The sequence below is a fragment of the Peromyscus eremicus genome, chromosome 22 (genome assembly GCF_949786415.1).
Source record: "Peromyscus eremicus chromosome 22, PerEre_H2_v1, whole genome shotgun sequence".
Lineage (NCBI taxonomy): Eukaryota > Metazoa > Chordata > Mammalia > Rodentia > Cricetidae > Peromyscus > Peromyscus eremicus.
Genome location: NC_081437.1, coordinates 25307365 through 25330681, shown reverse-complemented (window position 1 = coordinate 25330681; position 23317 = coordinate 25307365). Strand labels below are relative to the sequence as shown.

Here is a 23317-nt window from a genome sequence, read left to right as displayed (position 1 = left end):
TTAGAATTAGCTGGCTGGACTCAGTTCAGATGACCCCAATGTTGTTGACATATCCAGAGCACCATAATGAGGAGTCAGCTGAACACAGGCCTTCTCTCCATCAAGCCTTAGGAGGGTGTTGACTTTGGCCACATCAACATCATAGCTTCTTCACAGTTTATTTGATCTGGTGCTTGTTGGCCTTGACATCCACTGTGAACACAAGTGTGTTGCCTTGCCTTCTTCATGGCTGACTCAGTGGTCAGGGGGAATCTGATGATGGCACAGTGGCCAAGCTTGTTTCTCCTAGGTGCACTCTTCTGAGGATATTTCAGCTGCCTCCAGAGCGGCAGGGTCCTGGGTCCTGGAAAGTGTGTGACATGTGGATTTTCTTGTTTGTGCCGTGGATGCCTTTCAGCACGGCCTTCTTGGCTTTCAAGGCCTTCACTCTGACTTGGGCAGGGGCTTCCTTCTCGGCCTTCGGCACCGTCTTCAGTTGCTATTATTCTTATCACTAAAGACTTAAGCCCCTAAACCAAAGTCTGCGGCTCTTATCTCCACAATGCGTTGATAGCCAAACTGTTGACTTGGTCACTGAACAGTTCTTATTCTTTTATTCCATCCTCCATTAGCAACAGCAGCCTTTTTTTGTATAACATCCATCATTATAATCTTTACTCACAGTCAGATTGGATTAAACTGCTCCCATAAGAACTGTTACAGTCAACATGACCACACTGTATTATTTCTGTAGACATTTCCCCTCATACTGCCATAATCAGCATCACTGTATTACTCGTATCTCTTCTAGCTGTCTGAGTCTTCATCAGCTCCAGCTAGCACAGGACACATCTGCTTACTTCAAGGAATAAATGACTATGCCAAGTGTCTCACAGCTTTATTTTCTAAACCTTTCTACCACATGCTTTTTGGCTAACAATGTTACATTCGTCAAAGCACACAGAATCCCTTAGAATTCTAAAGTTAACATACAAAGCAGTGGGTTTAAGCATGGATTGCCACGCAATGTCATCCACTACGTTCTACTCATTTCCATCCCCCTGAGTTCTGTCTACTTCTACTGGTTCCTTCCTTACCTCAACAATTTTTAAAAACAGCTTCTTGAGATGTAATTAACATAAATTTCATATCAAAGGTATTAATGTAATGTTTTGGCATATTTATATGCCTTTCAAGATAATAAGATACCCATCACCCCCAGCTCTCCTTCCTGCCCTTCAGACCTCCTGAGAAATACTGGCCTGTTTTACATTACTATACATAGTTTGCATTTTCTATGAATAAAATTGTGCATTATTTTTGTTATTTTGTTTGCCTCCTTACATGTACATATTCGATCCACGTTGGAATATGAGTGCTATTCCTCTTTACTGGTAGTTATTTGCACATATCATAATCTGTTCATACTTTTCCTACTGGTGGACATCTGAATTGTCTCAAGTGTTCAGCTATTATGAAGAAGAATCTGTGGACATGTGTTCACATGGATGTGCATTTTCTAGTCTCTGAGGCAGATCCTTAAGAGTAGAATGACCGGGTCATAGTAGATGCATATTTCACTTTTTTGTTTTAATAATGGCTTATTGAGTATTATCTTGATATCACTCAGAGACTAAACTCCGAGTTGGTGACTTTTAAAGCCTGTTCTTTTCCAATATGTCATATTACCTTTATCAACACGATTCTCTATGTATTTTTTTATTTATCTATCTCACATGGGTTATAATAATACAACAAAGACCATTTGTTCCAAGGAACGAATGGCCCAAATCCAGTCAAGATTGCAGAACTTAACTTTACCTCTTTTAACAGTTGCTAGAAAATAATCAATCTCTCAAAATTGTACCATTCAATTATTAAAACACTGCAAATGGTGTGTCCTTCATGATGTGAACTGATAAGACACAGTGGAAAGAACACTGGACTCAGAACCAAAAGACATACTTTCATTCTGCTCTGTTATGGCAACACTGACAGTTATAATTTGTCTGAGAGCAAGTTTTTCTTTTTTGGTAGTAATAACTACCCTGTAAGGCTCCGAGAGATGCTGCAAGGGCTAATGTTTAAAAAATATTTTTAGAAGTATGTAAAAACTAAAGTTAGTATTATAGAAAACATAGCACAATGCATTGTAGTTAGCTTACTCATGAACAGAGAAGGCTTCCTTTCTTACCTGAATTATATCCCCGGAATTAAAGCTCATCTCGTCATGGTTCCTGGCTTCAAAGGGGTACAGTGCTCTGTAATTCACCAGAGCACTAACTGTCTCACCTGCAGAAAAGATAACCCCATCATCTGCTACTTTTGAGTAGACACATCTTTACTAACTATGGGTCAACAAAGAGCTCTTACAATCTACAATAAAAAAACGAGCACTGAACAGTGCAATGAAAATCTGCTTGCCTTAGACTTGTTAGGGTTTAACTACCTCGACTAGGGGAGAGTCGAAAGAAAGCAAAGAAGAATGTTCATCTTAAGTGAGGTAGGAGCTAAACCAAGTGCTGCCTCAGAGGCTGAGACAGGCACCCAGATCTAGGGGAAGGTGTGAGAGTCGGGCGGATCAAGCTGCGGACAGTGGCAGGCATCTACTCAGGGGCAAGACACGATCAGATGTGTGGAGATGACTGTGGTAGAGATGTAATGGCCAGAAGAGAGTCACAAGTGAGACTAGCGAGCAAACAGGAGGGTGAAGAGACATCCACAGACTTACGAGTTTGTTCTAAAGGGGAAACAGAAGGACTCACAAAGGGAAAATACATCGGACTTGATAAGTTTAAACATACTTCGTGAAAAATTTGAGCACACTGTATCACTACCAGGAATGTTGAAGTTTACTCATCTAAAAGTAGACATACTTCTGAAGGAGGATAGGAACGGACTCCGAGCTGTTTAAGGAAGTATGCCTTCTGAGAAAAGTTCAATGTGAAAAAGACTTAAAATTTTACTGTTGTTTCACTCAAATATGTGGCTAAACTATACTGGTTAACTAAAGTAAATATTTAAGATTACGTCAATTCTACAAACAGTAGCAGCTATAACTTTATGTTATCAATGAAATGACCCTCTGTCCTGTTGAGGTTTCTCCTCAGTCAGTCTGCGCATGTCCGTGCACTTTCACCCACACTTGACTGACAGGCTCTGACTGCAGATGAGCGTCTGTCTGTCTGTCTGCTGTCACTGCTGTCCCTAGCACATCTACCCTTATCCTTACTTGGTTTTGCCTCAGCTTTTCGCTCCTCTTCTTGAGCTTTCTCCTGTGATTTTTCTTCCTGAAGTCGCTTTTGTTTTTCTTCTTCTTCCTTTCGAATACTTTCTCTCCACAAGTTTTCTTTTCCTTGCTTTGCTTTCCTTTAAATAAGAGAAATGAAGACTTTACATAACGTCCAAATATGTGGTACACCAAAACCAAACCAAACCAACACGCGTGCTGGAAGATCTGCTTCCCACTGGCTGGAGGACTAGCAAGATGGACTAGAGGGACTGAAAAGGGGGCTGAGGGGGGGAAGGGGGGGCTGAGGGGGAAAAGGGAGCTGAGGGGGGAGAAAGGGAGGCTGAGGGGAGAAAGGGGGGCTGAGGGGGGAAAGGGGAGCTAGGGGGGAGAGGGGGCTGAGGGGGGAAAGCGGGGCTGAGGGGGGAAAGCGGGGCTGAGGGGGGAAAGCGGGGCTGAGGGGGGAAAACAGGGCTGAAGGGGGAAAGGGGAGATGAGGGGGGAAAGGGGGGCTAAGGGGGGAAAGGGAAGCTGAGGGGGGAAAGGGGGGCTGAGGGGAGAAAGGGGGGTGAGGGGGGAAAGGGGGGCTGAGGAGGGAAAGGGGGCTGAGGGGGGAAAGGGGGGCTGAGGGGGGAAAGGGGGGCTGAGGGGGGAAAGGGGGGCTGAGGGGGGAAAGGGGGGCTGAGGGGGGAAAGGGGGGCTGAGGAGGGAAAGGGGGCTGAGGGGGGAAAGGGGGGCTGAGGGGAGAAAGGGGGGTGAGGGGGGAAAGGGGGGCTGAGGAGGGAAAGGGGGCTGAGGGGGGAAAGGGGGGCTGAGGGGGGAAAGGGGGGCTGAGGGGGGAAAGGGGGGCTGAGGGGGGAAAGGGGGACTGAGGGGGGAAAGCGGGACTGAGGGGGGAAAGGGGGCTGAGGGGGGAGAGGGGGCTGAGGGGGGAGAGGGGGCTGAGGGGGGAAGGGGGCTGAGGGGGGAAGGGGGCTGAGGGGGGAAGGGGAGATGAGGGGGGAAAGCGGGACTGAGGGGGGAAAGGGGGCTGAGGAGGGAAAGGGGGACTGAGGAGGGAAAGGGGGCTGAGGAGGGAAAGGGGGCTGAGGGGGGAAGGGGGCTGAGGGGGGAAGGGGGGAGAGGGGGAAAGGGGGCTGAGGGGGGAAGGGGGCTGAGGGCTGAAGGGGAATAGCCAGAGAAAGCTCCAACTAAGGTGAGCTGGGGAGTACAGCTGACAACTCTCCAGACCTCAAAGTCCCTCTACACCCAAGACAAAGGTAGAAAGGGGTCCATTCAGCAAATCTCAGACTTCTTCCTGCCTGGACTCTTCACAGGGACTCCCGTGGCCTCAGCACTATCAAGAGCAGCAGAGACTCCGGCCAGATAGATCCCTGCACCTAGCTTTCTTTCAGCGTTTTCAAACCCTTCAGCCTCCATCCTGTCACGTCACGCCTCCTTCAGAAGCTCTGCACAACTTGGGTGAAATCTGGGTATTGGGATAATGAACCAGGAGCATGAGGTACAGGCATCTTAAGAGCCTTCCACTTTTTAAATTACCCTGAATTTCCAAATTTCTTCAGCAATTAAAGCTGAAATAAGCCAAATAATAAGTCTCAAAATAAGCTACGGTTCCCATTTTGATTGGGGTATAATGTTGTAGAATCCCAGAGATCTATTCGGCCACAATCTCTGCTACTCTGAAAGAGCTGAGGCTTGGGGAAGATACTAAACATAGCAGTGGCAACTCTTTCTCTGAACGAGGTCATAAAAACAGACGTGAGAGAACTAGATAATATATATTCCTTCTGATACTCCACTGTAATATGTCATAGAAACATGCCAGAAGTGGAGGGAAAATGCTGGCGTCTGAGTGTAGAGACTTTCTGAGGTGGTAATACAAAAAGTAAATCATCTTTCTAGAAGCATTCTCTCCTATTCACAGCTGTGAATTAATGCCCTAGATAGGGACTAGATGGGACCAAGCCAGGGATGACCTAGTGACCTTGATTTGATTACCACAGCGTCATAACTCCAGAAATTCATTAAATTCTGGTAAATCTTCTTAGGCAAGCTAGTGAGTTAAAAACTAGTCCAGAGCCAGGTGATACCTCTTCTACCCTGTGAAAATCTATTACTGAAGATCACACCTAGACAAAAGGACAAGAAACCAAGCTACCGTACTAACATGAAGTTCTGGACTGCTAAGATCTACATTCCTGTGTTCTCTTTAACTTCTTCAGTTTACCACAGCAGGACAATACACAAAGATGAACTAAATGAAAATGTTTTACTAATAAGAACTGTAAGCCTGAAGGGAACAGCGAGAAGAACAGTTATCAAGAGCTGCATGTGTCAACAGAAATCCCCATCCAATGACTGTGTGACTACTGCACAGATCCCTTGTGAATGTTAAGTGGCACAAGGTAAGTGTCAAATGAAGAACTTCACTGTCCTATTATTCTTTTTAAAAAATGCATATATTTATGTGCTCATGCCTATATGTGTATGTGTGTGTTCACGCCTGTATGCATGTGTGCTCACACATTTATGTGCACAGGTGCTCATGCTTGTGTGTGTGTGCTCATGCACGTGTGTGCTCAGGTGCTCATGCCTGTATGTGTGCATGTAGGAGCCAGACGACAACTTTAGGTATCATTCTCAAAAACCCTGGCCACCTCTTTTAATCCAGTGCCTTTCATTGGCCTGGAATTCACTAACTAGGCTAGACTGGCTGGCCAGTGAGTTGGAACTTCATGCCCTCACCATATTTTCACATGGGTTCTGGGGATCACACTTAGGTTATCACACTTGCAAGGCAAGCCCTTTACTGACTGAGCCCCCCCCCCCCTTCCATATTATTCTACTGTCTCTGGCTAGGAGACCGTGTATACAGGGTACTTGGAATAAATGATAGTAAAACTCGGTTTAACTATCTGAACCCACGACTGGATCTATGAGGAATCCAGGAGGAGGAGGAACCCTGCGTGGATCTGCACTGCATCCAGACGCTGTCACTCCACAACATGTACTGGTCACTTTGGAGCCACCAAGGCAGGGGCTCAGTAGGGGAGGGGCTTCTTCCCTCCCAGTGTCTGCTAGCTCTTCCACAGTGTAGCTTGTCTGCTCTTTACTAGAGCAGAGAAAGACTGGTTCATTAATATCTGTTCACCAATTACACTCATTTCTGACATGACAGAACTTGGGAGAAACAAAGGATTTTACTGACAAAAGACAAGAAACAAAAGCCAAACAAGCCACACATGGTTTCTAGGGGAAAGGCCGGTGCTTCAGATGCGTGCCCCCTCCCCCCCATGGGGACGATTAGTTAGTGCATCTCAATGGCATAAAGGCAACTACAGCAGCAGCACGTGATAGTCTTTTCAGAGAGTAAAATCACTTCATGTTTTTTAAATGATGTTTCAGGGAACACACAGATTTACTAGAGAGAGAGAGAACTAATGAGAGTTTATTATGTGCAATGTGCAAGATATATGCAATTCAGCTGCATTATTTATTTAATGCCTACAATTACCTATGAGGTAAACACTGTTTTTTGCAAAAGGAGAAACTGAGGTTTAGAAAGATAAATGGTCTATTAACCAGGGTCCCTCAGAGAATAAATGAAAGACCAAGAATCCAATCCAGGTCTGACTCCTATGTCCTTAGCTTTCACAAATAGGCCATAAAAATTGGTTAATGAAAACTCAATACCTAAAAGGAGAATTGAATTTATAAAATTTAGAATCTGATTAGTATCTAGAAATAATCCTTTAATTCCCCTTAAATTTTCATAAACAAAAGCAATGTGCAACAAAGCTAGAATTTTTTTTTCTTTTTTAAAGGCAGGGTTTCTCTGTGTAGCCCTGGCTGTCCTGGAACTCACTCTGTAGACCAGGCTGGCCTTGAACTCACAGAGAGCCGCCTGCTTCCTGAGTGCCGGGACTAAAGGCCTGCACCACCATGGCCTGGCAGAATTTTACCAGTAACACAGTATAACACATTCAGCAGTTGTATTAATTACCTTGCAGCCTCATCTTCTAGTTTCTTTTTCTGTATTTGCTCTAATCTTTTTCTTTCAATTTCCTTCAATTTGTCACGTTTGATTTTATGAAGTTGTTCGAGGGCTAACTGCTGTGTATTATAGCTTTCTCTCAGTTCCTAAGGATAAAATATAAATAAATCAATACTTAAATATTTTAATCATATTTAATAATGTAGCATCTGCATTAAAAATTCTAAGACACATACATATAATTAAATTTAAAAGATGTGAAGGTTTAAAAATATCTATTTAAATGATATAAAAATTTTAATACAGTAAGTACTTCATGCACCTACTAAGACAAATACATGCTATATTCACCCATTTCCACATCAGTTCATCTATAAAGGACAAAGAAGATTTAATAAACCAATTATTCGAAGGGCTATTTTCAATAGAAAATGAAATTAATTAAAATATGGAAAACAATTTGCTTGTAATAACATTTTAAAAAATTCTGTAAAATGTGTATGTGTGTATGTGTGTGTGTGTGTATAGGTCAGAGGTCAAGGTTAAAGGTCAATCTTGAGTGTCATTCCTCAGGTACCAAACTCCTTGTGTTTTGAGACAGACTCTCTCACTGGCCTGAAACTTGCCTCGTACTCTGGGCTGGCTGGCCTCAGGGATCTGTCTGTGTCCACCTTCCCAGTGCTAGGTTCACAAGCATACACAATTGACTTTTTAATGTGTGGTTTTGGCAGGTCTAGGTGTTCCTTGTATTTCCATTGAGAAGCAATCATTTACTCTTGGTCTAAATGATCACTCCACTGCATTTCCCTGCTCAGAATGACTACTCAAAGGACATGAATATGATCCAAGCTGGGTCAGAATCTTTTCTGGGGATATAGATACCTTGACGAGGTGTTATAAAGAGAAACTCTCTGGCTCATTAAACTTAGATAAACTCAATCTGGCTCCTTTACTACCAGGTGAGACCAGGAGCGACATAAAACAGAGAGGTAAAGATTAGAGGCAGAGGTAGGGCAGGAACTAGGGGAGCTGATCTTCACCTCCACTGCTCAACACTGTAGGGACCGCTGTGCTGCCCACCCATTCAACCTGGGTTCTCTCAATAGCTACCATCTTGAATTGGCTTTCTTTCTCTTGGAATCTACAGTAAACATGAGTGTGGGGGGAAAGGCTGAAGGAAGGAGAAAACTAACACTAACCAACCAAACAACAAAACAAAACAGAGGAAGAGAAGGAAAGAAACCTAAAATAATCACAAGAAATGTAAGGGCAAAGGAAGGGGCTAGACAATATTTGAATACATTTTAGTTTTCAGGGTATGGTGTCCCCTCACCCTCCTAGTTAGCAAAGCAGCTACCTCTGTGAAGGGCTGGGGGAGACGAGCCAACCTATGTATTTTCAGAAACAAGCTATGCCAGAGGTAAACTGACTGTCCTGGAGGTCTGGCCTAAGGGTACTGTGGTGACTGAGATTGTTAGCAACAATACAAATGCTGTGTTCAGGTTAAGTCTCTTCCATGGGTTTACTTCTTATTTTTGCCTCTAAGTTCTATTGAAGAGCAAAGACCACATGAGTACAAGAAGCAGCAGGCTGATTTAGGTTAAGAAGCATGCCTCTAAGAGAAGTTCATCAAAGTTTGAGTAATGTTCTGTCAATAATGACTCGCATTATCTCAGGAAAGTTTTACCATTTCCTGATATGTCTCACAGAAGTGCTGGGAGGGTAAAATGAGTTAATCCAGGCAAAGTGCTTATAGTATTGCAGGCTACATAGTTAGACTCTCAATAAATATCAGCTATTGGTGGCAGGAGCCAGGACTAAGGAGAATACTACATTTTGAGGGAATGTGAAGAGCAATCAAATTAATGTCTGATTTTAGCCTGTGTAACATTAGCCCTCCAATTTATCCTTTAAGATTGAGCTGCAGTAACTTTCCAAGGAGGTTTTATTTCAAGCCTGGAGTCCTTGAAATGGGCCTTCTTCCAATGGCTGACTCAGGACAAAAAGTCTATTAACTGGGACCTCTCCCAGCAAAAGCTGAGTAATTCTTGTAGTTTCAAGTTCTGTCAAGAACTAGAAGTTGAATATGATATAAAAACTACTCATTTACTAGTACAGGAACACTGTCAAAGAACCAGAGATGTCAGGAGCCCGGAGGGAGGAAGCCTGAGAGAGGGGAAGGACACCACCCACGGGACACCCAGCGCTTTCTCCTTCCAGGCACTCACCCATCTGAGAAGCTGAGAGAAAGCAGGCTATGGAGTTAAGCAGAGCAGCTACCTCTGTGAAGGACTGGGGGAGACGAGCTGGAATTCCTTCTGAAGAGAACACATTTTGAATGTCTATCATGGGCAGCTCAGGATTAGGGAGTAAGTAAGGGGCTCACGGTTCTGGAGAACCATCATGGTATGCAGCATGAAGTAGGCAAGCTTGTGCAGTAGCTGAGAACATACATCTGCCCCACAAGTGTGGGGCAGAGAGAGAGCTAACTGGGAATGATCTAGGCTTCTGGAACGTCAAAGCCTACCCCCCAGTGACACACCTCCTCCAACATGGCCACATCTCCTAATGCTTCCCAAACAGATCTACCAACTCATGACCAAGTATTCACATCTATGAGCCTGTGAGGGCCATTCTCATTCAAACCACTACAGAAGCACACCAGTCTCACCTTGAACCAGCTCAGTCAGTAACTGACTTAAGGTGATTTATCCCATTTGTTTGCTAGAAGCAAAAGAAAATTGCCTCTGGAAAGATGACTTCATTTACCAAATTACAAGTGAAAATCCAAATTATTTCTGTGATTTTTTTCATATAAAAAGCTTGGATAGAATTCAACAACAACAACAAAATTCTGAAGAATACCAGAAGTCAGTGCCATGCATTAAGGTATCAGGAAAAGGGCTGGAAAGACAGCTCAGCAGTTAAGGCTGCTCTTCCAGAAGACTTGGGTTTGATCCCCAGCACCAACACTGTAGCTCACAACCATCTGTAATTCCAGTCTCAGAGGATCTGACACCTTCTTCTGGCCTTTGCAGGCACTGGGCATGCACATGGTATGCAGACATACAAGCAGGCAATTAATATAAATCAAGTCTGCAAATTGTAATCTCCAGGATACCTACTACCAGAAAAGTAAAAGACAGCATAGCTAGGTTAGAGAGAAGGAAGGAAGAAGGAAGGAAGTTCCTATCCCTCCCTGAAGGAACTACAAATGTTACAGGGTGGATGGAGCCACTGTTAAGCTGCCATAGCTTAAGTAAATAACTCCCTACCCATGTTCAGGCAGAATCCTAACTAAATGAAGTAAATTTTCAAAAAATGAAGGAGGAGGACTTTTTAGGAAGGAGAGGGTGTTAAGTGGGAGTGTTAAGTGCTCAAATTATATTAAATATGTGAATGAAGCTGTGAAGGAAGAAGGAGGGAGGGACGGAGGGAGAACAGGAAGGGGGGAGGGAGGGAAGGAAGGAAATAAAAGTATATGTACTAAAAAAGGGCAAGGTGAGAAAGAGAAATACAAAGTAAGTGAGGCAAAATAAATAACAGAAGAAAAAAAATGACACTTCACAGTCCAAATTTGTCAATAAGTATATTAAACAGACCGACTACTCCATTCCAATATAAACTGTTCCAAGTGAACTATCTCCCCAGTTCCCCCACTCCACTTTCCTTTCTTTTTTTCCTAGACAGGCTCTTACCATGTAGAGACTGTATTCAAACTGGACTCAAAGGCACCTGTGGGCCAGGGTGGCCTAGATCTCGCAGTCCTCCTGACTTAGCCTCCCAGTGCTGGGATTGTAGGCAAAAGAACTAGTCCTAAAGCAAGAAGCCTCCCTAGAGGAACCCAGCATGATAAATGGACCCACCACATAAACTACAATGGTTTTCAATCTACTCACACTAGAACAGAACAAAAGGCAGCACAATCAAAGAGACCAATACATAATCCAAGTGGGGAACCTAATCATTGCAGTCTCTGTAACTCAGACAAGGAGGTCAGCACATCAAACCACTCTGCCTTCCCTGGAGGGCAAGAGCTTGTAATCTGAGGTTTTAAAATTATTTTTAGTAGACTTCAGAAGTCCATGAACATGGTTAGGGACAAAATAAATTTTTATTTTTACTAGCTTCTATATGAAATCCAACATTTCCATCAATGTCAGATGCAAGCAATAAACCACCATGATATTACTCACATTTATGACATTTTCACCAACAGAAACTGAAGATATTCTTATAACTATAGGTTACTTGCTATTATAACTTAAAAATGGTATATCTGTCACTAGATCTTATTTAATTCATAAGCATAGAATCATATATACTTGAACTTATATTTGGTAACATTTAACTATATATATATATATAAATATATATATAAAATAAAACATACATATGTATGTTTATATTTAGCAGTGTTGGGGATCCTAGGCTAAACACATGCTAGGCAGGTGCTCTGGCACTGAGTTACACCCTCAGTCCCTCATTTAAAATACTGTGAGATGGATCTAGAAAGGAGTCCACAGCATAAACATATTTAAGACGCTTTGCTTCAGAAACCAAAGTTCCTTCCCCATGCCCTACAGCAGTTCTTCAGGTCCACACTTCCTGTTATTGTACCCCACCTTGAAGAGACATGTTCCAAAGGTATACCTGACACACAAATCACCCCTTGACACCTGGAGGGTACAACTAACAACTCTAGTGTTGGCGGATTCTACTTTTCCTCTACGGAAGAGCACTTCCTCACTTACTCTCCCGAGTCAATAGCAGCGGCTTTCATCGCAGCAGGTATTTCAGAGATTCTGTGCAACTCTTCCCTAATAAGAACAACCCAAGTATTTGTACAGCACATGAGGGCTCACCCTGTATCTGTCTGTCTGTGTGTGTGTGCATGCTATTTCACTGTCAGCTACAGATCACCTGGTCACTGATTCTCATTTATTCCTGTCTGACCTCTGCATTGATGATCCAATAAAAACTTAACTCTGAGATCAGACCTTTTAAATGCTTCTTAATGGACCATTCCTGCTATTATGCCTTGGGCTCCACTATGAACTGTTACTGGCCAAAAATCCTGTTCTTCACACACACTCTCAAGCCTTGGAGCCTTTCTTAAACCTGGTACAGCCACCTCAAGGGGTCCTCAGCTTCTCCGAGACCCCTACTCTCTTGGCTTTCTCATTCTCTTTCTTAATCAGCCCCTCCTCCTCTAGGATCCATTCATATCCAGTTCCTATTTCAGAGTTCATCTTTATCGTAATTCTTGTGTTAAGACCTGTAACTCTCCGCCCCCCCTTCCACCTTGGCCAACGTCTCCTAAGATCTCAAGTCTGTAAGCAGCAGCCATGAACCTGTTTCACCGGCTATCTCTGTGCTTATATCTAAGCAGCTGGGCCGAAGTGGAGGAAAGCCATATAATTAGGCCTGGAGTCTTCAATTGAAACTCATTACCTGAAATGAGATAGGCATTCAACGCTGCTCAACACATTGTTTTCTTCTCTCAAGCTTGTACTCACCTGCCCCCAACAACCAAGGCATCTAGTTTAGGAAATTTCCTAATCCCCCTGTCCATCCTCTTTCCTAAAAACCTCACCTAGAACCCATCAGACTAGAACTCCTTATCTTCCCATCTCAAAATTAGTAAAACTTCTTGCATCTGTCTTTTTTTTTTAAACCTGGAGTGGTTATCCCATGCTCTCACGTACCCAGGGAGAGTCTTTGTAATGATTCAATACATTCCAAGTCTTGAAGCTTCTAACTTCCTGATTTCTACAACCAAATGTAACTGCATTGATTTTTTTTTTTCTCTTTTTCTTTTTGGTTTATCAAGACAGGGTTTCTCTGTGTAACATTCCTGGCTGGCTGGAACTTGCTCAGCAGAGTAGGTTGGAACTGCACTGATCTTTTCCCATCTGTTACTGGAAGAATTCTTTCTTCAACAGTTACATTTATTTACTTATTTATGTGATTTGTGTGTACACAAAGGTATATAGATGCCACGGTGTATATGTGGTCGTCCGAGAACGTCCTGTTGGAACCAGTTCCCTCCTCCATCACACAAGTCCTAGGGGTTGAATTTAGGTCACCAGGCTTGGTAGCAAGTCCTTCTCCTGCTGATCTATCGCTCCAGCCTGTGGAAGGTTTTTTGTTTTGTTTTGTTTTGGTTTTGGTTTTTTGAGACAGAGTTTCTCTGTGTAGTTTTGGCACCTGTCCTGGATCTCGCTCTGTAGACCAGGCTGGCCTCAAACTCCCAGAGATCCACCTGGCTCTGCCTCCTGAGTGCTGGGATTAAAGGTGTGCGCCACCGTTGCCCGGCTCTTCTTTTTAAATAAATCCTTTAATCTATGCTCTGGATTTTTTCTTTTTCCTTCTTTTCTTTTCTTTCTTCCTTTTTTTGGGGGTGTGAATGTGTGTGTGTGTGTGTTCATGTGTATGTTGTGTGTGTTCGTATGTGTATGTGTGTGTGTGCCAGAGTTCAACACCATATGCCTTCCTCAATTGTTTTCTGCCTTATTTTTAATAATATTTTTATTTATACATACAATGTATTGTGAATATTCATCTCACTCCCCCAACTCTTCCCAACTCCTCCCCCACCTCCCTACCCACTGAGCTTCATATTCTCTTTCTCTTTTAAAAACAAAGAAAACAAACAAATAAAACTATGGAGTCCGGTTTGTGTTGGCTGACTACTCCTGGGGCATGGGCCTGCCCTGGTCTCTGGAGTATGGCTGATATAGCCGTCACCTTGTTTTTTGAGACAGGGTCTCTCACTGCCTACTCTCCCTAGCACTGGGACTACAGGTGGGTGTGCCACATGTGGCTTTTTTACATAGGCCCTTTTCATGGCAAACACGTAACCCATTTCCTTAGCCCCTGGATCTTTTTCTTAATCTTCTTCTTCAGGGACTGGGCTCTACCAATTATCATAGTCATCTCCACTCAGCCCCCATCTCTCCCCCTCACACCCTCTCTTTGTTGCCTGCTTCAGCCTCATGCTTTCTTACTCTCTCCAGAGTTGCTCATACGCATTTAACAGCTTTCATCCCCATCCACTGCTGATCCACAGCATCCAGCTTCTGCTTACTGCTCAGCTGAAATGGTGCTTTCTGTGCAGTTCAGAGGGAGTCAATGGAAGTCCTCAGCAATGTGCTGTGATCCCTCTGGATCATCTTACAGTGACGACTACAAAGGCTTCTTTTCTTGCTTTCTGTAGCTACACTCAAGTTTCCTATCCACTGACTTACAGACTTCACAGCCCTGTAGTGTCCTCTGATGAAAGTGTCAACAAGCAGTGAAAAACCAGAAGGCAGGAAGCAGAGGGAAGAGAGTAAAGTAAGACAGAATCATCTGCCGGCCTGTAGAGCTCCAAAGCTAATGGGAAGATCAGACAGTATCTATGAATGAGTATGGTCCACCAATCTGCACTGATCTTCATTCACAATGAAGAAACTCACACTCACTTCAGTTTCACATGATCTGTAGCAAAGTTCTGAGACCAGACACCTGGTCAGTCATGTTCTAATCCTACAGATCAGTCAACACCTGGGGCCCTGCTACTGCCGCTTCTGCACTCTGCCCTGCCTTTTCCAAAGGAGAGCTGAGGTGTAATTACTGTGGGACATATACGGAGCAGTCTACTGCCACACATTTTAGCACTGAGGAGGAAGTGTAATAAGAATCTACAAGGGTAGGCAAGTGGTTAATATAAACCACCTCTCTTTAAACTACATTAAAGGAGGACTTCATTGAATATTTTGAATAGTCTTGTGAATTAGAAACGGCAAAGCACATAATTTACATGTATTTATTTCTACCTCAAGTGTGTGTTAGAATACAGGGCCTGATAAGTAATGATGCCCTTGTATTACTGGTTCTTTACCTTATTTTTCCTCATGTAGAATTAGGGTGCAGAATGGTTCACATAAGACAAGACCTTGCCCTAGACTGCAGGAAGGAGAAACTCAAGCAATGGCTTTCAGGGATATGGGTGATTTCCTCTCACATCCCCTTACCTTCCCCTTGAATCACCCCACTAGTTAACCCAATCCAGGGATAATGTAAGGGAACCAGTTGGATTCCTCATGAAGGGGGACACTGTGGGCAGCCTTCCTGATTTCTGGCATTAAACTCAAACAGGCAATTAGACAGCAGAAGGATATCAGAGCAAACAGAAAGGAAAAAAAAAGGTTTTATTGTATATGTTATTCCAAACAAAGATAATCAGATAAAGGCAAAGAATAGTCCAGTTTAAAAAAGAAAACAGTAAAGTAACCAAAAAATAAAAAATAAAAAAGGAAGCTAGATATTAGAAAATAACCTTAAGTAAGAGGAAGAGGTTGTTGAGACAGCTTAGCAGAGACAAAAGGCACTGAAGAACAGAGTCATCCATATTCCCACACTGTAAGATAAGGCAGATAAAAGGCCAGTTAAACTATGTACAGATTTCAAAAAGTAATTTCAGGAAGATAACGTAACTGGCTTGCTTGACCATCAGTGACAAACGACCATGTTTTAATTGTTCTAAAGAAGGTATCTTTGTGTAAAGGACATTATCAGCATTATTCACCTCAGTTTTCTGTCCTTAACTGAAGCCACCATGATGTCTTTCTTTATCATGTTGTTTATTCCATAGTTGTTGCTAATGTTACTCTAAATAAGTCAACAAGATAAAAACCATATGAAGAAATAGCTTTCTTAAAGAATTACTATACAACACTGTATGCTTTCATAACTTTATGCATTGTTAGCAAAGGATGAACTGAGACTACTCCCAAATTTGAGTGAAATACCGTTAGTCTGGATTTTAGCATTCCATTCACAGCTTCAGTATCCAACTAACATTATACTACCTCCATTCATATGGCTTCAGTATTCAATTACCATTACCCCAAAAGAAAAACACACAGTCTGCTTGGGCACCTGCTCTGCCACAGGGGCAGACAATAACCAATGCATCATGAACTACATGAAGTTTATAGTATCAGACTGTCCTTTAGATTTCCCTACGCACTTTATTGCTTCACAAAGGTTAATTATAGCAGAACAAAGAGACAAACAAGAAAAAGAATTAAGTGTGTTAACAGATCTACCAGAGCAGTTTTGAAATGTCCATGCTCATCCCCCCCTCTCTGCTTTGAGACAGGTATCATGTAGCCCAGGCTAGTCTTAAACTCTCTAGGTTACTGAGGAATGGCCTTGAATTCTAATCCGTTTGTGTCAGCCTCCCAACTTCTGGGATTTACAGGTGTGCGCCATCATGCCCGCCTGTTTTCTACTTCAGAATGCTGCCGACTTTAGTTCTGAAGGGCTGACTAAGGCAGCTGCTTTTGAAATGCATGTTTGCCAATAAAAAGAGCACATAGTCATCAACACCTGGAAACTCTGGAAAAAAAATATTTAATCTTATGACACAATATTTACTAAACTTTAGAGAACATTAAAAACAATATGATTCGCCGGGCGGTGGTGGCGCACGCCTTTAATCCCAGCACTCGGGAGGCAGAGCCAGGCGGATCTCTGTGAGTTCGAGGCCAGCCTGGGCTACCAAGTGAGTTCCAGGAAAGGCGCAAAGCTACACAGAGAAACCCTGTCTCGAAAAAACCAAAAAAAAAAAAAAAATATATATGATTCTAGTAGATGAAGTGATATAATCAATTACGAAAATGTGATATTACAAGAAGCAGTTACAAAGTCATGAAGATAATAGAAGAGAAATACCTTCAGTTGATTGTTAAATGAATCCATTTCTGAGAGCTTAGATGCAGTTTCTTTTTCAAGAGCATCTAATTGTTCTTTAAGTCTTTGGCATAATTCTTCCTTTTCTAATGATTTTTTATGAAGTAAACTCATCCCTGAATCTGAAGTACAAAAGTATCAAGTCAGTTTACATTTGGGAGATGCTCCTGTCATTTCCTGTCTGCTCAAAAAGATGTAACTAGAGAAATACAAAGGGCATATAATAATACATAGGTGAGTAGAAGAGACAATACCTTTTATTCCCAAACAATATCTTGTAAAGGTCCTCGAAGGAAATGGATATAAATATTGGTTCTCTACTGAAAGGATCAGGACTCGAAAAACTCTACATTAGAAAAGGTGTTTGACCAAACACAATAGGCATGATACCACATACCTTATTAAAAGAGGTGAATATAAGACCATAGCATAAAGTGGGACTCACAGTAAATACTCAGCTAACAAAATATACTGCTAAAGTAGCTTCATACTTACTTATAACGGTCTCAAGAACAGAGGACTACTCACAGCCAGGACCCAATAAGCTTTACTAACAGGACTATTTAATAACACATTTTAAAAGGTAAGAAGAGAGAGTTCACTGTACATGATTAAAAAAAATTTACACAAGAATAGAGGAACTAGGTATAAATATAGTGTTTTCCATTAAAATGAAATAGTAGTATTACTATCTAAATACATATTCTAAAATTTTGTATTGTTAAGGTATAGAAATCAAGTACAGAATTTAAATAAAATTAAACACGCAGAGTAAAAAGTTAAGTCCTCCTTCATCTAAAACCCTAACTTCTCCTTTTACGCGTTTGTACTGGGGCTGGAGAGATGGCTTAGAGGTTAAGAGCACTGACTGTTCTTCCAGAGGTCCTGAGTTCAATTCCCAGCACCCACAGGATGTCTCACAACCATCTATAATGAGATCTGGCACCCTCTTCTGTTTACATAATAAATAAATAAGTCTAAAAAAAAAAGCATTTGTACTTAGATATGTGTGTATTCACCAAACTTCTACTTAATAGGCTCACATTATCTATAGCATTCTATAACACATATTTGTTTATTTATATTTTTGGTTTTTTAAATTTTGGCAATAGTGGAGACTGAACTGGGGCCTCATGCACACATGCTAGGTGAGCACTCTACCACTGAGCCACACACCCAATCTTCAGTTATTTTAAATTTAACAATATATCTTATCAATTAGGACATGCAGATCTTGTTCTATTTACATAGTAGTCTACATTATGGCTATTGTTTTAATATAACTAATTCTTTTTTATGGTAAAATCCATTTTTATGGTAAGCACCATTCTACTGTTTCTCTTAGTTCAACATTTTTAGATTTCACACGTGAGATCACACATATTTTATTTCCATGGCTGACTTATTTTACTGAGTCTACAGCCTCCATATTATCCATGTCACAAATGATACTGCTTCCCTCTTTTTTTAAGGTAGAATACTCAATTTTTTGTGTATGCATGTACACACACACATTTTTCTCTATCTGCTTTCCTGTTGATGAATATGTTTCCACACTTGGCTACTGTGCCGGTGCTACAGTGAACAGAGGAGTGCACATATATGTCAGACATCTGCTTCCACACTTGGCTATTGTGCAGGCGCTACAGTGAACATGGAGTGCACACATATGATGGACATCTACTTCCACACTTGGCTACTGTGCAGGCGCTACAGTGAACAGGGGAGTGCACAAATACCTTTGAGACAGTGATTTACTTCTTTCCGATCCACACTCAGATGTGGGTCACATGGTAGTTTAATTTTAATGATTCAAGGATCTGCCTAACTATTTTCTATCATATCTACTGATTTACATCCCCACCAATGGGGTGCCAGATTTTCCTCTCTCACCAACTCATATTTCTTCTCCTTCTGATAACATCTATCCTAATAGGTCTGAGGGGCTAATTCAATGATCAGCAATGGTGACCATCCCTCAAATATCTAGTAGTCATTTTTATCTCTTCTTTGGGGAAATGCTTATTCAAGTCTTCTGCCCATTTTTAAGTTGGGCAGTTTTTCTGTTAGTTTTGGGGATTATTCTATATTGGGTTGTACGAATTCCTTATATATTTTGGATATCAAACCCCTATCAGATATATAATTCACAGATATTTTCTCTCTCTCTGTGGATTGCTTTGCATCTTGGGTATCTCTTTGGCTGTGCAGAATTCTTTTAGTGGGATGTAGGATGACTTGTTTCAGATTTCTTAAGCTTTTGATATATTTCTATGGCAATTTCCTATTTCTATTTTCTATTTGTGGTGAGAGCTGGCTCAGTAGTACCAGCTGCTCTTCCAGACCTCCGGAGTTCGAGTCCCAGCACCCACATGGTGGCTCACGGCTGTAACTTCAATTTTAGTGGCTCCAATGCCCTTTCCTGGCCACTCAAGCACTGCACACATGTAGTGCCCAGACACGCATGAAGACAAATAAATAAAAAACTTTCAAAAGTCCTGCTAAAACAGACCAGACGCTGTGAAGGTGGAGGTGAGATGAAGAGGCGGGGGTGGGTCTGAGAGGAGTGAGGGCAGGAGTGGGGCAAAAGTGATCAGAGTACACGGTATGAAATCCTGAAAGAATTAATAAAGTGATCAGAGTACACGGTATGAAATCCTGAAAGAATTAATAAAGTGATCAGAGTACACGGTATGAAATCCTGAAAGAATTAATAAAGATAGTATATTAAAAATGGTTGCAAATCTTCTTTATATCAAGGTACTTTTGTCTGTCCTCTTTCAGGAACTTTATAGCTTGTATTTTATATTTAGGTTTTACTCCTCTATCTTGGTTGTTGGTTTTGAGACAGGGTTTCATTTTTCAGCCCAGGCTGGACTTGAATTCATGACAATCTGCTTGCCCCAGTCTACAACGCTCTGGGACAGGCATGAGCTCCTGTGCCCAAGCTTAGGTGTGTAATTCATTTTCATGTATGGGAAAACAAGGGTCAATTTCACCCTTTTGCATGTGGTTATCCATTTTCCCTATACTATTTCTATATGAGATCATGCTTTACCATTATGCTTTACCACTGATTACTTGCTATCTTTGTCCAAACTGCGAGCGAAAAGAAACCTTTCCTTTCTTTAGTTATTTCTTGTCAGGTATCTAGTCACAGCTATGAGATAAGTAGCTAATACAACTTACGATAATATTTTTCACATTATTTTGAAAAATTTAACTTACAGGCAAAATATCATTTTAACGGAATAATGCCATTTTAAAATAATATATTAAAACAATTATTCAGAAACAAAACTTAAGAGACTTCTTACCAGGTGTGTTATTGAGCTGCATGTTTTTAATTCTCTCATTTAGTAGTTGCTTCTCAGGTACCAGATAGATAAGCTTATTTTGATATTCCTTTAAAAAAGAAAATTAGAATCTGATTAAAACAATATAATGTCTAAGAACTTTTTGAAAAATTTAAAACATGATTTAATCACTTTTAAGACTCAACAGAAATACTACATGGCTGTAGTGTAGAATTATATAGGATATAAAGAGAAAATATTTAATCAAATACTGATGAATGGGCAGCTGAAATTTAAAGGTAATAAAGAACGCCTTCATCAACGGAGAGTATCTAGAGACCTCAACTTTTCTGCACTGTAATGGATGACAGTTGGCAAAGAATGAGAGGGGCCTCCATGTCTAGACAACACATGTAAACAGCCACAACACTCCATAATGCATAAGTATGTATCAAAGAGCGACTGAGATCTTAGGGACAAAACAGGGAAGCAGTTTTAAACCACGAAAAAAATGGCCCTGCTGTGACAAGGGGAAGACCAATCACCCATCCTTACAGTAAAGAAGTTATGTGAGAAGACTCTCCAGGTGGAGAATACTTTTAGTGTACCTATTTTCAAATAGCAATAATTGAACCAGACTCCACTTCAGAAGCAAAGAAGTACCAGGTCTCTGAGAGAAACATTTAATATTTTCTCGCCACAGTTCTAAAAAGAGTAACTTCAACTCAGAATTTCCTAAACCTAATAGTAACAACTTCATTGTATAATGATACAGTGTAAATACGAGTGTCCTGCCATAATTCCAGGGCTGACACATGACTCCCAACACTATAGTGATAAGGGTAAGGCTGTATAAGTGATCAAACCATGAAGACATTCCCTCATTACAGGGATTAGTGTCCCGCCTTGCTCACTGGCCATGTACAGCAAGAAGATTTCACTTTTGTGGTAGAGTGATCCATGTCAGATAGTGTTAGTGCCTTGATCTGTAAATGGACTAAAGAGCATATAAAGGTAATTTTTATTAAAGTTCAAAGTGAAGCGTGTTTATATATGATTTAAGCAGAACCTAGCTCACATCTAGCCTATGGACTTTCTGATCTTTTCTATCATAGGTCTGCCAGAAAGTCAGGGGCTCATGACTCCCCAATTGACTATCTATAGGAAGACTGCTGATGCATGTGTTTAAGGTCCAATCAGCTGCAAAAGACCTACCTGAAGTTCTTGTTGAAGTTGTTTGATTTCCATAATTTCCAGGTCACACTGCTTATCCAAAACTTCCAGCTCAGTTTTTTGTGTTTGCTTTCTGATTCGGACATCTTGAAGTCTGCCTGAAATCTGCTGATGTTTTCCACTCTATAGGAAAATCATATGCATATATATGGTAAAAAAAAATCCTATAGGGAGATCAAATGCATATATACAGTAAAAAATAAGGGAAAAATACTTTTATTTAGTTAAATTTCAAACGACACTTAGGATTCATAGTCAGTCTGAGAAAAATGTCTATAATCCATTGGGCTCTGTTTTACATTATTTATATGAAGAGTTATTAGCAAGAAACAAATCATTTTCAGAGAGCAAGATTTTTCACATATGCTATGTGAAAAAGCACAAATACAACATACTGAATTTTTTCTGAATTATGTATTTATAACTACCATAAACAATCTCAAAGTATATTTAATTTATTCTTTAGATGTTCTTCAGCTTCTATTTCTACCTTCAATGTTATTTTCTAATCTCCTTTAGTTAAACAATGTCCAGAAGGAACTTTTGGGTTTCAGTCCTTTTTTTCCTACATTAGTACTCTTTCCTTATGCAGAAAGTACCCCATCCTTCCCTTCCTGGGGAGGGAAGAACAGAGCAGACCTTCTCAATAAGGTCCAAGATGGAGGGTAAGGTGGGATGTAAGGGTGAATTGTCACTCACTCCCAAGCCATTTGTCTAATATTTAGAGAAACACACTCTAAGAAGGCAATTAGGGTCAAAAAAGGTCTTTGGAGTGGGCCCTAATCCAATCTAACTAGTGTCGTTGTGAGAAGAACAGACAGACAGACAATGCACCAGAAACGCCCGTGCACAGAGAAAGCCGTGTGAGGACAGAGGTAGCCTCACTGGAACCGAACCCTGACTTCTGGCCTCCGGCACTGTGACAATTGCTGCTGTTTAGGCCTCTCAGCCTGTGGCATTTTGTTATCAGAGCTCTAGCAATAATACAGCGAGGTGAGGAAAACTGAGTCATCATGATGAAAGTTTGACTAGATAGCATGTCTTATACTTGAAAAGTACACACTAAACGAATGCTCCATAAACTCTAGAGCTTATTTTATCATGTGTAAGTACAGACTGAACCTCTCCAGATACTGACCCATGTTATTGCACTGGTGTGTTACCCTAAACCTTAAAGGAAAAACAGGCAATATTAAGGTCTTCTCTTATATTAAATTATTTTTATATTTATTTATTTTGTGTGTATATGTGTGGGTGTGCACAGAGTTCAGAGAACAATTTGTGGAAGTCAGTTTTCTCTTTGCACTACATGGGTCCCGGAGAATGACCTCAGCTTGCCAGGTGTGGCAGCAAGTGTCTTTATCCAGTCAGTCCAATCTTCTTCCATTTCTAAGAAAACACACCATCAAGATGATGGTTCTGATAGATACACACATAGCACCCAGAAGCTAAATGTTTTAAGATCTCTGTTGTAGCACTGTGGCATGATTAATAATTATGGTTTATATACAAAGTAATTTAAGACCATAAAATATCCTTCTGACTAAAGATATCATGATGTCTTATATTATTTAGTTGTTGTTGTTTTATTATTATTATTATTATTATTATTATTATTATTATTAATTTTTACAAGATAGGATTTCTCTGTGTAGTTTTGGCTGTCCTGGAACTCGCCCTGTAGACCAGGCTGGTCTCAAACTCACAGATTCACCTGCCTCTACCTTCCAAGTGCTGGGATTAAAGGCATGTGCCACCATCATCTAGCATGATACTTTATTTTTAAAGGTTATTTCAATGCAATTCAAGCCAACAAAAAATATTAAGCACTATTTAGATTAAGAC

At 41.2% G+C, this 23317-nt stretch overlaps 1 protein-coding gene across 3 annotated transcripts in view; it reads right to left on the bottom strand.

Moving 5' to 3' along the window:
- Positions 1 to 23317, bottom strand: part of Itsn2 (intersectin 2) — a 119463-nt gene that overhangs the window by 51335 nt on the left and 44811 nt on the right. For all 3 annotated transcript variants that reach the window (XM_059248575.1, XM_059248573.1, XM_059248574.1), the window contains exons 14-19: positions 21455 to 21595; positions 20261 to 20348; positions 16926 to 17065; positions 7212 to 7348; positions 3212 to 3348; positions 2174 to 2271 (exon numbers count right to left, since the gene is read on the bottom strand). In XM_059248575.1, coding sequence (XP_059104558.1) covers positions 2174 to 2271; positions 3212 to 3348; positions 7212 to 7348; positions 16926 to 17065; positions 20261 to 20348; positions 21455 to 21595 — 741 coding nt within the window. The remainder of the gene's footprint in view (positions 1 to 2173; positions 2272 to 3211; positions 3349 to 7211; positions 7349 to 16925; positions 17066 to 20260; positions 20349 to 21454; positions 21596 to 23317) is intronic.